The sequence below is a fragment of the Clavelina lepadiformis genome, chromosome 3, assembly GCF_947623445.1.
Source record: "Clavelina lepadiformis chromosome 3, kaClaLepa1.1, whole genome shotgun sequence".
In the NCBI taxonomy this organism is placed as follows: domain Eukaryota; kingdom Metazoa; phylum Chordata; class Ascidiacea; order Aplousobranchia; family Clavelinidae; genus Clavelina; species Clavelina lepadiformis.
Window position 1 is genome coordinate 21,583,844 of NC_135242.1, and position 13,422 is coordinate 21,597,265.

The 13,422-nt window shown below is 35.3% G+C and overlaps 2 protein-coding genes across 2 annotated transcripts; one reads left to right on the plus strand and one right to left on the minus strand.

Moving 5' to 3' along the window:
• Window positions 1-841: 841 nt before the first annotated feature.
• On the minus strand, window positions 842-8,574 carry LOC143450261 (cubilin-like). The gene is made up of 20 exons (XM_076950731.1): window positions 8,195-8,574; window positions 7,783-7,883; window positions 7,057-7,148; window positions 6,726-6,868; window positions 6,317-6,488; window positions 5,817-5,965; window positions 5,445-5,623; window positions 5,068-5,218; window positions 4,635-4,831; window positions 4,407-4,554; window positions 4,089-4,291; window positions 3,872-4,007; window positions 3,545-3,720; window positions 3,162-3,312; window positions 2,866-3,074; window positions 2,462-2,606; window positions 2,173-2,360; window positions 1,913-2,054; window positions 1,668-1,831; window positions 842-1,282 (listed from the first exon to the last, which is right to left on the minus strand). Exons 1-20 carry the CDS (start codon window positions 8,244-8,246, stop codon window positions 1,061-1,063), a joined length of 3,120 nt encoding a protein of 1,039 aa, XP_076806846.1. The 5' UTR covers window positions 8,247-8,574; the 3' UTR covers window positions 842-1,060.
• A 649-nt stretch (window positions 8,575-9,223) lies between these two features.
• LOC143449457 (tolloid-like protein 1) lies at window positions 9,224-13,308 on the plus strand. Its single transcript, XM_076949671.1, has 13 exons — window positions 9,224-9,478; window positions 9,647-9,747; window positions 9,910-10,001; window positions 10,244-10,377; window positions 10,480-10,651; window positions 10,737-10,888; window positions 11,203-11,378; window positions 11,533-11,683; window positions 11,803-12,005; window positions 12,065-12,212; window positions 12,390-12,589; window positions 12,856-12,991; window positions 13,090-13,308. Exons 1-13 carry the CDS (start codon window positions 9,424-9,426, stop codon window positions 13,278-13,280), a joined length of 1,911 nt encoding a protein of 636 aa, XP_076805786.1. The 5' UTR covers window positions 9,224-9,423; the 3' UTR covers window positions 13,281-13,308.
• The last annotated feature ends 114 nt before the right edge of the window (window positions 13,309-13,422 follow it).

The window sequence follows — 13,422 nt, forward strand, 5'->3', positions numbered from 1 at the left end:
ATTTGAAAATCTTATACACCTTCGCAGACCACGCACAACAGGAAACGACGTTGCAAAGTTGAAAAGAGAGGTCAGCAGGCAGGGTTCAGTTTTTACGTCATCATTTCATATGGACATGGATGAATATACAGTATATGTGTTCTTAAATATACACTATACAACATACGGTATATATACAGTATTTGTAAAGCATTAAGTTGAATAACGTGACTGCTTCACGATATATTTGCTAATTACTATTCAATGGGGCTAGTTCATAAAATATGTGAATGTTATGTTAATGTCCTGTTCTCACTCCGGTTATTTTGGAGCTAAATGTTAAAAAAAAATTGAAAAAAATAATTGTGGAATTCCAAATATTATAAAAATTGTTTAACTTAAATTATTTGCGTAAGAATTGCCATGATCACTGAAAATAGCCTTTGCCAATCACAATTCATTGCGTTTACTGAAGATTTTCTGAGTGTAGACTCTAATAGCTATTGCTCAGTACGATAGAAAAAAATCACCTCCTCTTCTCTTGTCTACATTATGTAAGTGTGTATAACACCTCAGTGGCGATAACAACCGAGTATTAAAGTTAGTTGCAAAATGCGGGCCACTTGTTGTTTGGTGTGTATGGCATTGTTTTCGTTTTGGCTGACGAAAAACCTCTCTGGGCTTGAAATGGGCAGTTTTTACCACTCGTTGATCGTCAATTAACTTAGATCCACTCTTTTTCGGTTTTCGTCTGCGTAATATAATAATATCGTCCGCTATTCCTTTTAAAACTGAAACAGGGGTTTCTATTCTTGACAAATTTTTTTTTTACGATACGTATATATTTTGTATAATGGGAATATTTCAAGACAAATGTTCGCGATCCAAGCAAGAATAGGCTACAATTTTATGATTAGATTGTTATGTACAGTGAGTTTGTATCCTTTACGTTGAGATAAACTAAATTCAATTTTGTTTATGAAGTAAAATAATCACTTGAAATGTTTACAGATGGATTTACGCAAGTGTATTGTTTTGAGTTGACAAATTAATTTTTGTCTACTTGTGTAAGAATTGTATTTCAAGTATCTTTCGATTTGACTTGCATTGGTAACAATGGATTGTTAGAAGGTTTTAACTTCCTGTAAGTGACTGAAAATCCACTGGAGTAAGAACGTGACTCCATGTTGTGAAGAATAGTGAGCGTGTTGGAGGTGGACGTCAGTACAACAACAGCTTTTTCCTCGTAGGCGGTAAGATATGATCCTTGGAAATTGTAGAGGAAATTGTCACCATCTAAGACCTGGAAGTATTTTAATGTTTTCGTAATCAATAAAATGTACTAAAATATTAAAGTTTCAATATTTTATTACTACCGTTTTTATAACTATTTGATTATGTTTAAAATTAGAAATTTTAAAATTAGAATAAATAAAAACAAAATGTTAAAATGATTGTAATTTTTTAATAATGTGTAATGGTAGAACAACATAACCATTAAATCGTACAAACATCGGAAAACTAAGCTTGCAAAACAAATCAACGCAAGAATTAACCTAATGTGATAGGAATGAGACTAATCGTTAAATTTAGTCAGTTTAGATTTAAACTCATGCAAGCAATACATTTTTTAATCATAGTCTGGCTATGTTTTTGCTTGGTCTTTAAGTTGGTGAGCTTAAGCTTACTTGTATACGAGCAAAAAAGTGGAGATGGATAAAAATGTATATTTGAATTCGGGATTCTGGTGAAGTCAGAAAGTTGTACCGACAATTGACTTCTTCAGGTGTCCTTCTATTGAGAAATGAAATCGTCTTGTACTTGGATCTTGCAGTAAGCTCCCGGCTACAAACTAATTTATGATAATTGAACATTGTTAAAAACTTAAGTGAATAGAAGGAGATTTGCATCACAGATGTAGATCACACAGAACCTTGTGTAACATTTCCAGCAAACTGGTCCAATCCATCGTTTGAATGGAAATAAATTCGAAGAACATCTTTCGATGATATGAAACGCTGAGGTAGACTGAAATTACCTTCCAGCTTGGCAACTGTCTTCGAGTTTTCCATTACCTAATCAAACAGTTGCCAATAAAAGACATCTTGCAAAAATGCATCTCCAAATATCCATTTAGTTATATAACTTGTAACGAAAATGAGTTTCCGTGAAGTCTACACATGGCGTAGTCACCTCCAAATAGCTTGTTGGACTATTGAAGTGAAGTTGTATGATGTTCAACTCAATGCGTTTGAAATTATATCCGGCCTGCAAATTCCAGAAGTTATCTTCGTCACTTTCACATCTTGATGAGTTGCACATTGTCTGAGATGAAATTATCCCTCCAAAAGCACCAGGGTCATTCCAACCGCTATTGACCACTATATAGCAAAACAACATTGCACCTTGTACCTACTTTGAAAACTGGAAAGCACCTATAGGCTCAAAACAAGGCTTACAAAGGTCAACAGCTTTTTAATACCTTCTTTGCATGACGCAACGAATCCTTTTGTAGCAGACAATTGACAACGATTAAGTCGTATTCTCACAACGTTTGAACTTGATACAAGGGTTAAGTTTGATCTTGATCCACTGTATTTGCCCAAACTTATCATCTGGTCGTAGACCTACAAACAAAATAGGTTTTTTAGTCGGCGTATTGTAAGAAGTACTAACATAAATTCGGCATAAAAGCCGTTTTAATTTTAATTTCTTAATTTGCATTTTACTGATACAAAGAAAGAAGTAAATAATTCCAGAAAAGCTTTGCGATCTACCCGCAATGCAGTTGACTTCTCAAATGCGTGAAGAAACATCAAATCGACTAATAACGTTACATCGCTCATAGTGATAATAGGTTATAAAATCAAATAACAATCGACTTACATATAAAGCTTCACGTTTTTTCTCATCTAAGTTGATGTCAAAAATCTTCAGTAAGATTTGTTTGTCGGAAGAAGTGGTGATTATCCAATCGCATGTTTCAGATGACAGTCCAAGACTATGACTAGCTGAGAGATCTTCTATGTAACCAGGTGAAGAAAAACGTTGAAAAGAAGTGTTGGCAACCAAGACGAAATTACATTCAGATCTCCCTAAAACATAAAGACATCTTCATTTCGATGAAAAAGAATCATATCATATTATAAGCGCTTTGCTGTTATTGACAAATGAGAACTCACATTGTTTGTAAGTTGTCACGAAACCGCGACTAGTAGCAGAGTGAGACTTCGGTGCTGTGTAATGAAGCTGGATTGTGCTGCCGGTAGATGTCAGTCGATATGTCTTATTAACTCTATCAGCACGACCAAAATACATGTCGCCATTAAATATCTACAACAGAAAACTATGGAAATGTAAAATGTTTCAGTTAGAGTAAGATTTTAAGCTGATGGTGTTTTTGTTTTAATTCATAGAGCGTAATCGCAATATAGTTAATTTAAACAACTACTTCATTATAGAGATAGCAAGAAAGACAGAAATATTTAAATTACTTATACATAATTTAAAAAAACAGAATTACGTCGACCAAAATTTAGTAAGACTTATTCATACGTTTCTTTACCTGAACATATCCGAAGTTAGAAAAAGTTCTCAAAGTCATTCGTATCTTCTTGCCAGGTTGGGCGAGCAAAGTGTAAGTGCATCGTTGGTAAATGTTGAAAGGAAAGCTTTCGTAGTCAGGCGAGGCAAGCTTCATCGAAGCGGAACCGATGAGATTGTAAGTGACGTTGCATGGAACTGAAAATGAGAGACTTTCAATGGTCTGCTTAAAAGAAATTTATAATTTAACTTTAACACTCTTAACAAATATATATAAATGAGAGTTTTTCATTACATAAAATGCACGGTACAACAACCTAATCTTTCTCTATTTTTCCTTATCTCTTACCTTGCTTGAAAAAAGCCCGATAACCGTATCCTTTCCAGTCATGAGTACTGTAACTTATCGCTAAACGATTTTCACTCGATACATAGTTGTGAGTCTCATTGTTAAATTTTTGCAGTAGTTTTGGTCCGTCGTAGATCTATTGAAGAGAATTATTGTAAGTTATTCACCTTATTTCGACAGTTGAAGTCAAAGATAACACTGTCCACAAACAACTTACTTCTACCCAGTCATAATGATACCAGTTGTCCTGATGTTCGCGACGGTTTGTCGAAGAAATATTGAGTATAACGGCGTAGCCCGGTGAAGAAGTGATTTGAGAAAAGCACAGAATCGGATAGTATCCAACGCGACTTTTTTGCTTGACTGTAACGTTCTGCCAAGAGTCTGAGGCGTTGTAATTACCGCCACAGGAATAAGATGCTAAAGTAAGAATATAATATGCTGTCAAAATTTCAATCCAAAAATTTTATCATAATGGTCAAAAGAATTTCTCATTTGTTACAAAAAGATCTGTAAGAACGGAAGACAATCCAACCTGGGTGATAACTTGCTCGAAACCCGTTCCCGCTTACAGTTGAGTCTGAGTGATATTTTATCGTCAGACTTCCATGCTGGGACGTCACGGGTATCTCGCTTGCTTTTGCTATCGTGTAGTATCCAAGGCTCACAGAACCATCAAGTATCTGTTTAAAAATGTAGAAACTTTAGGTTTAATTGTCAAATTTACAATAGTTTTGAATAAAATTAATCATCAGACACCCACTTCCAATTGTTCGTAAGATACATTCATTTTTATTCTGTGAAGATACAAGGACACTTGTTGGTCTGCTTGGGCTGTTATTGTCCATTGACAATCCATTTCTTCACCAAACTTTTGAAGGATTGGTTCACGCGGGTATGCGTATGTTGGCGCGTGTATCATTAATACACGATCGTTTGCCATGTGTTGGTATTTGCATACTGCGCGTTGGAAATAAAATACAATAATGCAATGACAAAACGGAAAAAAATCAAAATTGAAATTACCGAAATTAATTTTTGACGTAAACTTCTTTTTTTAAAATAATTATGTTGACAAGCAGTTGTTTCTGATAATTCAACTTTCTATTCAAAGTGCAGAGGGCCATGGACGATTAAAAAATCTTGATTGTAGTCCCATAACAAAAACTACGTATACACTTTATCATTAAACTTACCATTATTGCGAGTAATTCGAAAACCTTTGCTCGCTCCACTCTCATCAGTGTTGTATCGGACAAAAATATCTCTTGTGGCGGAATCAACTTCAAAAGTTCTTGTTACATTACCAGACAGTTCGGCAAGAATGGTTGAATTTTTTAGGTAAAGCTTAAATGATTCCAATTAACATAAAAAAATTTACAATAAACTCACGGTAGCTTTAGCAATAAAAAGCTAGTATTATAATCACACTGCATTTAGCATTAAAACGCCGACCATTAATTGCAGGTCTAATTTTATCTCACTCAGACATCTTTTACTTAGCATTAAAGCTACACTTAAACGTTTTTACTGAAATATGATTCCTCAAAATTACAAATTTGTGTTTCCTTACCGTAACAAAATCACAACAACTTTCGGTATCGACTTCCACTTTTATTTTCAGTCCAAACTTATATTGAGCTTCGAGATGATATACACAGTCAAATTCATGATTTATCTGACTTGGAAAACCAGGCGAGGTTATGACTGCTTTTCGGGTTCCAAAAGTTGGCAACCAATGCTTACAGTATTCTAGAAATAAAATAAATTTTCTGTGAGCTAAGAGGCGAATGAGAAATGTAGCTTACCATAAAAGCTTTTTTGCTTAACAAACTTTTTTAACGACGCTTTAACTTTGATTGGATTATATTCGAAATAGTTGTGCTCTTGTAGATGATCTAGCCTGATAAAGTGATAACATGCAACACTACATCTCATTTCTCACCATTTGAAAGACGGGGAAATATTTCATTATTGCAGTAAAACAAAGGCTGGTTTAGTGGCCCCATGTAGTTAAGGAAAGTCGGCAAACGTCGAAGCCAACTGGGAGGCTGGCAAATATTTCCTTTCGGAGTACAGCTTCCCGGAATTGAACTTGAAAACATGAACACAAATGCTAAGGCGACAACTTCTTTTTTCTGATATGATGAATAATAGTGATATCGTCCAATAAAAAGAAACCGTGAAATTCGAGAATAATCAAGTTGATACTAATAAGTTACATGTTGTATACAGAATATACAGTTAAAATGCATAAATTATTGCAGAGTACATATTATGATGTAAGATGATCGAAAACCGTGAAGTAACCCAAATATTTTAAAAATACTACAGTGCTTGTTGAAAGTTACATTTAATTTTAGTTGCATACTTCCTGGTATATAGCTATTGAGTAAATGACAGACGATTCTTATGTAAAAAGAAAGTCTAAGCGCGTTTTAGAACCTGTCACACATCCAGTGATCTTCCACGAAAGCAAGTATCGAATCAAAATCAATGCTTCTTTTGTCGTCACCATTTCTTTTACGTTGGCGCTGAATACATTTCTTGTATTTTTTGTCTAAAATCTTATTTTGCTGCAAACACGTCTTCCGAAAAAACATTTTACCATCCTTCACTATTAAACATCAAATTATTCAACATATTTACATGCTGAGTAGAAGTCAATCAAATAAATTAGGTTGAACATAAAACTTTTACTTGTTTTTTAAAACTTGAAAACTGAAATTTACGCAAAGCGTCACAAATAAATGATCCATTATTGCAATTTTATCCTTAGGCTATCGAAATATGAACTTATTCGAATTTATAATTTATTTTGCTAATTAACGTCGATGATTTGAAAACCAATAACCTGTTTCTTGTTGCTGCTTTATTTTTTTCCGTCTACTTTGTTTCATGCATTTAAGTGTAATCTGTAACAGAGTTGAGTTTGGTCGAAGCAATTGTTTGACGCTTTCTTTCCAACAGGTGGGGGTGTTGCGCCCAGCTGCTTTACTGAGAGAAAAAATGAAAACTGAAGTTTCAACCAAAACGAATCTCCCCAGAAAATTTTCAACAAATTTCTAAAAATAATTTATCATATTAATATCTCCTCTACAATACAAATTTTTATTGTCAAGAAATTTTATTTTTAAACATACAGTGCATAGCTTATGCAAAATTTATTTTCAAATTTTACTCACCCGCAGGTTTCGTCTTCAGTTTTCGTAAACCATTCCGTGTCAAGGACCACAAAATCGACGATCGATTCCCAAGATTTATACATCTTTCCCAACTAAATACAATATATTTCCAGTGTTTTTTCTAGTACGGTGTTAAATATAAAGTTTCACTTTTTAGCGTGTAGTAATAGTCAGACAAGTTTAAACCTATTAACTTACTTTTTCAAAACAGTAATTGGTTTGATTTAGTTATAGCACAACATCATAATCTTTTAATGTAACCCACATATCTACAAACATGGTGGCCAAATAGTCAAGAAATTTTGACTTCATTTAACAAATATAGCCAGATAGAGAAAAACGTAATGTACAGTGGACTTTATTGTTACAAACCAAGAATTCGAATGAAAATTGACTATTCTTTTCCATCTGTAATGTACTACAGTAGCCTATATCTCGTTTTGTAGCAAATAAAACTGACTACAATTAAATTAATAGCAAAAGGAACGAGCCAACGTAGAAAGCTGAAGTCCATGACTGAAAATAACACGCAAACAGTTTACACTGACTCGACAGTACAATCAGTGCCCGAGCCTTCCAATGATTTAGAACAAGCCGTTATTTTTTAAAAGCAAACTCGTTTAGTTTACCTATAGTTTAGTTTTAGGCGTAATACTTTGCTAAATTCATAATAGTACATAATACAAATTTAGCAAATTTTCTTCGAATATGGTTGAAAAAGTTTACCTTGCTGCTCGAAAAACAGTTAATCAATTTTGGCCTTAACTTGCGAGTCCGGTAAGATATGTCCTTTCTTCTATTGCTCACATATTGCTGAAAACGGCAAGCTGCAAACGAATGTTGTATCATAGCATATAGTTTAACATAAGTAGATTGAACCTGCAACCTATCAGCAAAGCGCTGTAGCGTCTGTTAACAACTTTTGATATATTTTGGATATCAGAACAGAAACTTGTTTCATCAAATCCGATGATTGTGTTAATTTTTTGAAAAGGATGATCGAAGATGTTGCTTATTATAGCTTTACAATAATGTTTGTGGCGTTGTTTCAAAATTGTGGTGTAAGTGTAAATATGTCTTAACTAGAACCATACATATAGAAGATTGCCAAGATAAGAAAACCGATAAAAAGACTTACCAGAGCAAGTTGAAAGAATAAGCAATAGCACAATTTCAGCAAAAACCTTCATATTGAGCTTTCCCTAAGCAGACAACTTGACTTCTGAAACAGATTTGAGTAACAAACCAACACAACCAACAAGTGATAATACTCATGGTTAGCAATACTATGATACCACTTATGCTTCTGTATAACCTACCCTTTACATGTTACCAGCGTCGGCTTTTTTATTGGTTTCAAAGAAACGCACTTAAATTATAACAAAGCTTTCAACAAATAATTTTCGTGGCTTATATGGGTATTTTCCACATTGCAAAGTGGAACCAATTAAAAAGCTGTTGATGATGGCGATTTCTATTGGATTGGTAATCTTCGAGCCAAAATGACCGAAATTTCCCAGTGTCAAAAACAGTCGAACGGAAGTATCAACAGGGTGAGAAATCAATTTATTTGCTATAAATTGCCCTACTTTATTTATCGAATCATTATTGCAAAACTGAATTGCTGCCAACACAATGAATTATTTCCACAATCGCTGTATGCAACTTTCTATCCAAATTTGCAGGAATTCTATGCATCACCAGATCATTTACAAAGCTTGCATAAGAAATAGCCTACTTACTACAGACTGTACTGTACTGCACTGTAAAATGTAACAAAATTGACAACAATAATTTTCTCAAGAACTAATTAAAAATGACAGCTTTTTTGCATCCAAAAATTTTTGCGCCCTATAGTCTTAATTTAGCTGGCTTAATATCTGAAGCAAGTATTCGTACAACCATGTCTGAATTTCTCGTAATTGCCCTGCAAAACTGTCAACTATGAACAATTTGTCGATTACGATTTCAATAATAATTTCTCTTCTTCCCTCCCTTTCGTTTGCTCATCATACAGCACAGATCTCAAAACCCACGAACGGTGTAGTGACAGGGATAAGTGTTAAGCAATCAGATCAAACATAAGTTAGAAATCTGGAATTAACGTTAGCGAAAATTGCCTCAGAGTTGTACCCAAATTTAATGAGGTGATCAGTAAACGTTCCAGAATCCATCGGATTGCTGTGTATTGTTCATTACGACAGAGTGTTTTGAAGTAAGACTGTAGGGAAGAAGTCTTACTGGTTATTTTACAGTGGCATTCGGTAGAAGTGCATTGATTATAGAAAAGTGTATGCATGTACATGTGCTGCGAAATAATAGAGTCCATAACACTTTACACTTGCACTAAGTTGAGGGCTTTCGAAGATGAAGGTTCTTGTCATTACCTTGCTTGCTTTAGCCTGTCTATCCGCAGTTGAAGGTAGTGTGTAGTATTTTTTTACGTTAAACAGGCTAATAAAAGATACCCTTTATTCTGAAAAAGGTGTTTAATCATACATAAAATGAAAAAATACATCTCTAAGAATATGGTGTCATTAATTTCAAAAAGACAGCATGACGTACAACCTGTTAATAACTTATTAATTAGGCTGCCGATTCCAGGAAGAATTGCAATCGGGACGACAACGAACGAAAACACAGAAAACGCGGTGGCTGAGACCTTACTTCGCTAAATGTCTTTCAAAGAAGGTAACTAACAAAGGCCAAGCTTTAATGTTTTTGCGATAAACAACCCTAAAAATGATTATGAGATGCGCTTGATATATAGCATAAGTATAGAGACATAACATGGCATTAAATGAGTTTCAATCTGAAAACCATTTATGCATTGTTACAAATCTACGTGTACAGGCGGGTAGAATGTACAAGTCATGGGAATCAATCGTTGATTTTGTGGTCTTGGATAGCTACTGGTTTCATTCCACTGAAGCAGATTTTTGCAGGTACAAGTTCAGTTATTCGTGAATATTTAGATATCGTTGTTAACAGTGCCAGCTTTAGATCAATACGAGCGATATGCGACCACGGGCCACGCGATGCTTAGCGCGCTTGCTAAGGCCCTGGTTGCTGAGCTTGATTTCCAACAAAAAACATACGCTGAAGAATTTTAAGGCCACATACAGGACATACAATTTGTGAAATGCAAGCTTTCTTTTAATTTTGATTTTGCCTTTTGCACATTTAGTCCATCTTATGGTAATGACCATGCGTGTTGTTGGAAAATGAACATTGAGCGTATCTTCCGACCAGAGTCAACGATAAAACCATTAACTATCGAATGTATTGATGAATACGCATCACACATACAGCAGCTAACTGGTAAGCTAAATAAAATGTACCTAATTCAAAAGTAGCCAGCACGTTTTATTAAAACGTTAAAACAACTTTTAACCAACTTGTTTAAACATCTTTCTCTTGCAGGCGGAAATACCGTCGGTCCTGTCACTGAAATAAGTTGTCTTCATAGAAATACAACGCTCAGGCGTCAGTATGAAAATTGCTTCACACTTTCATTGCAAGAAGAGAAAGACAGGCAGCAGTTTGAAGTAGAATCTGTAGTTGCTTTTGTGGAAGATCACTGGGCATGTGACAGGTGGGTGAACAACCTTGTCACATTGAACTCAATTTTGTTCAAAATGAAACAGATGTTTGCGGTAAACAAGCTCACTTCCTTATAGATCGGTCCCTGGAAGTTGTTCTCCAAAGTTTAACTTCACGTGTCACCCCGCTTCCTGGCTTCGAAGAATGACGACCTTTACCGAGCCCAACACTCCTCTTCGTCGTATTTTGATGGATTGTAATGCAAAGGTATTCCCGTGGGCGTCTGCAGGTAAGCGACATTGGAATAGAAATTAAGTATAAGAACACGCTGCAACTAAAAAAGCTTTAGATAATAAGTCATAATAATAAAAATAATTATATTAATTACAATTATAATAATAATAATTAATAATCATTCAATTAGTTTGTATGCTTTCAAAACTGCTTTGAAATTGACTTCAAGATTTTTAATTTATATGACGACAGATCGTTCATTATGCAAATCACGACTTTAAATCGGCCGTTTTCTGGGTGCCGTTTTCGTTTGAAAACACCGTTCTTTTTCTACATATTTTGACGTAAACTTTTCGACGTGTTCTAAAGAGGAGTGCTGGCACGTGCTTAAAGCCAATGGGACACAAACTCATGTAATGACGTCACAAGGTTATCCTAAGCAACTTCATGACGTTGATTGCTCCTACGAATTTCAAGCCCAGCTTGGCTTTACATTGGAGATCACAGTTGAAGTGGACATCGAAGAATGTTGTGATTTTCTTGAGGTATGGTGCTAGAGATTACTGATGCTCCTTCAAAATATATTCACGGATCGTTCAGAAAAAAAAATTCCCATTCATGCATAAATCACACATAACACACACTCTTTCCTGAACTTCGCGTAAGGGTGTTTAACATACACTTCTGTGCTTATGACAGGTTACTAGCGAAAACGATAAACTTATTGCAAAACTTTCGGGCAATGTGAAAAGAACGTTCAGGAGTTACCCCGGTGAAAGCTTCATCTACATGGAATATCATACTGATGAGAGCATCGGAGGTAAAGGATTCCGAGCAAGCTGGAGAAATGGTGAGGATGTTTATTCAACTGAGTGTGCAGGAAATTTTACTACTGCTGCTGTCAGTTTAAGAATGAAAGCAAAAATAGTATAATATGTTGTTAATATGCGGTTTTATATTGTTTAACAGTTTGCGAGTATAAACGTGTGGCTTCTGCACGCCATTACAGTCCAAAGTTGTATCCGCCTTTCTATGGGTACGCATCTCAAGACACACTGCCAACGTTCGACAAAGAACTGGAATGCACATGGGTTGTAACTGCACCACCCGGGGAACAAGTGCTTCTTGTGTTTGAAGATATTTATATGAATACATGCTGCGACAAGCTAACAGTAAGAATGGATGTTGCTTTGTCGTGACAATGCGTGTGATGTCTTCATTTCATTTCCAGATACACGACGGACGTATCGACCTGGGTAGTTTTGCATTGACAAACGCAAGAGGAGTTCCCATACGGTCTCAGCACGGGATGCTGACATTGCGATACCAAACTAATTCTACCGTTTACGGAAACGGGTTTCTAGCAAACTATGGAACAGGTTTGAACAAGATCTGGTTCTCTATACTCAAAACAGTATAGCTGTGTATAAATCGATTGGCTCGGAAAAATTTTCTGTTTGTTGTACATCTAAAATACACTTCGCATTCATAACCCGCTCGTGTTTTTCCTGCAAACTGACTTAAAAATTAACTTATTTCGAAACACCTGTTTTTAGCAACACGACGAGCCCCATGTGGGAATGCACGCAATGCATCTGACGCATGGCGGCATTTTTCGACGGGTAAACTCACGAAAAAAAGTTACAAAGCTTTACGGTGTTTCTGGCAAATAACTGCAAGTGAAGGCTACGCGGTAGTAGTTAACATATCGTCCATTGTCACGGCAAAACCATCTTTCCACCGACAAAAAGTGCAGGTGAAATTAAGATTATCTATAAGTAGTTACCGTACTTTAGATTTTCGGTTTCTAAGTGTTCAAACTTTAAGGCCAGCATTAGTCATGCTACGATGTTACCTAAGTTTGTCTGCAAACAAAATCTATGCTTTTTTCTTATGTTTATATGGAAATAATTATGTAATAAATTTTTGCGATTTCGGTGAACTTGCTTTAGATCAATTTGTTAAATTCTGAAAGAGGTTCTTGTGTAAACTTCTTGCAAACTGATTGCTAATTTTAACCAGGTCTTTGATGGTTTATCTGCGCTACAAAGCTTTTTTAACGAAAGTCACATGTACGTGTCCAGCAAAAGCAATCTAGCCATTCAACTTTTATCCCATGAATGGAGGACATTTGGATTAAGAGCCTCATACAGACAACGTGTGTGGTATCAGATTGACACGGCAATAACATATAATAAATACGTTACCAAATATCTGACGTTGCCGTCAACGTAGATGAAATTTTATCTTTTTCAGTTCCTTGCAACGTCACTTACAATCTCACTGGTTCCGCTTCGATGAAGCTTGCCTCGCCTGACTACGAAGGTTTTCCTTTCAACATTTACCAACGATGCACTTACACTTTGCACGCCCAACCTGACAAGAAGATACGAATGACTTTGAAAACCTTTACTAAAACAGGATTTGTGAATGTGACGAAATTATAAACAAATTTCATGATATAATCCTTGCATTTTACTAATTGTTGCAGATATTTGGAGCAATAGAGATATACCTTTATTAGAATAATTTCTAGTACACCGGCAATACGAAATATATTTACAGTGATCTCTCTCCAATCCGACTTTT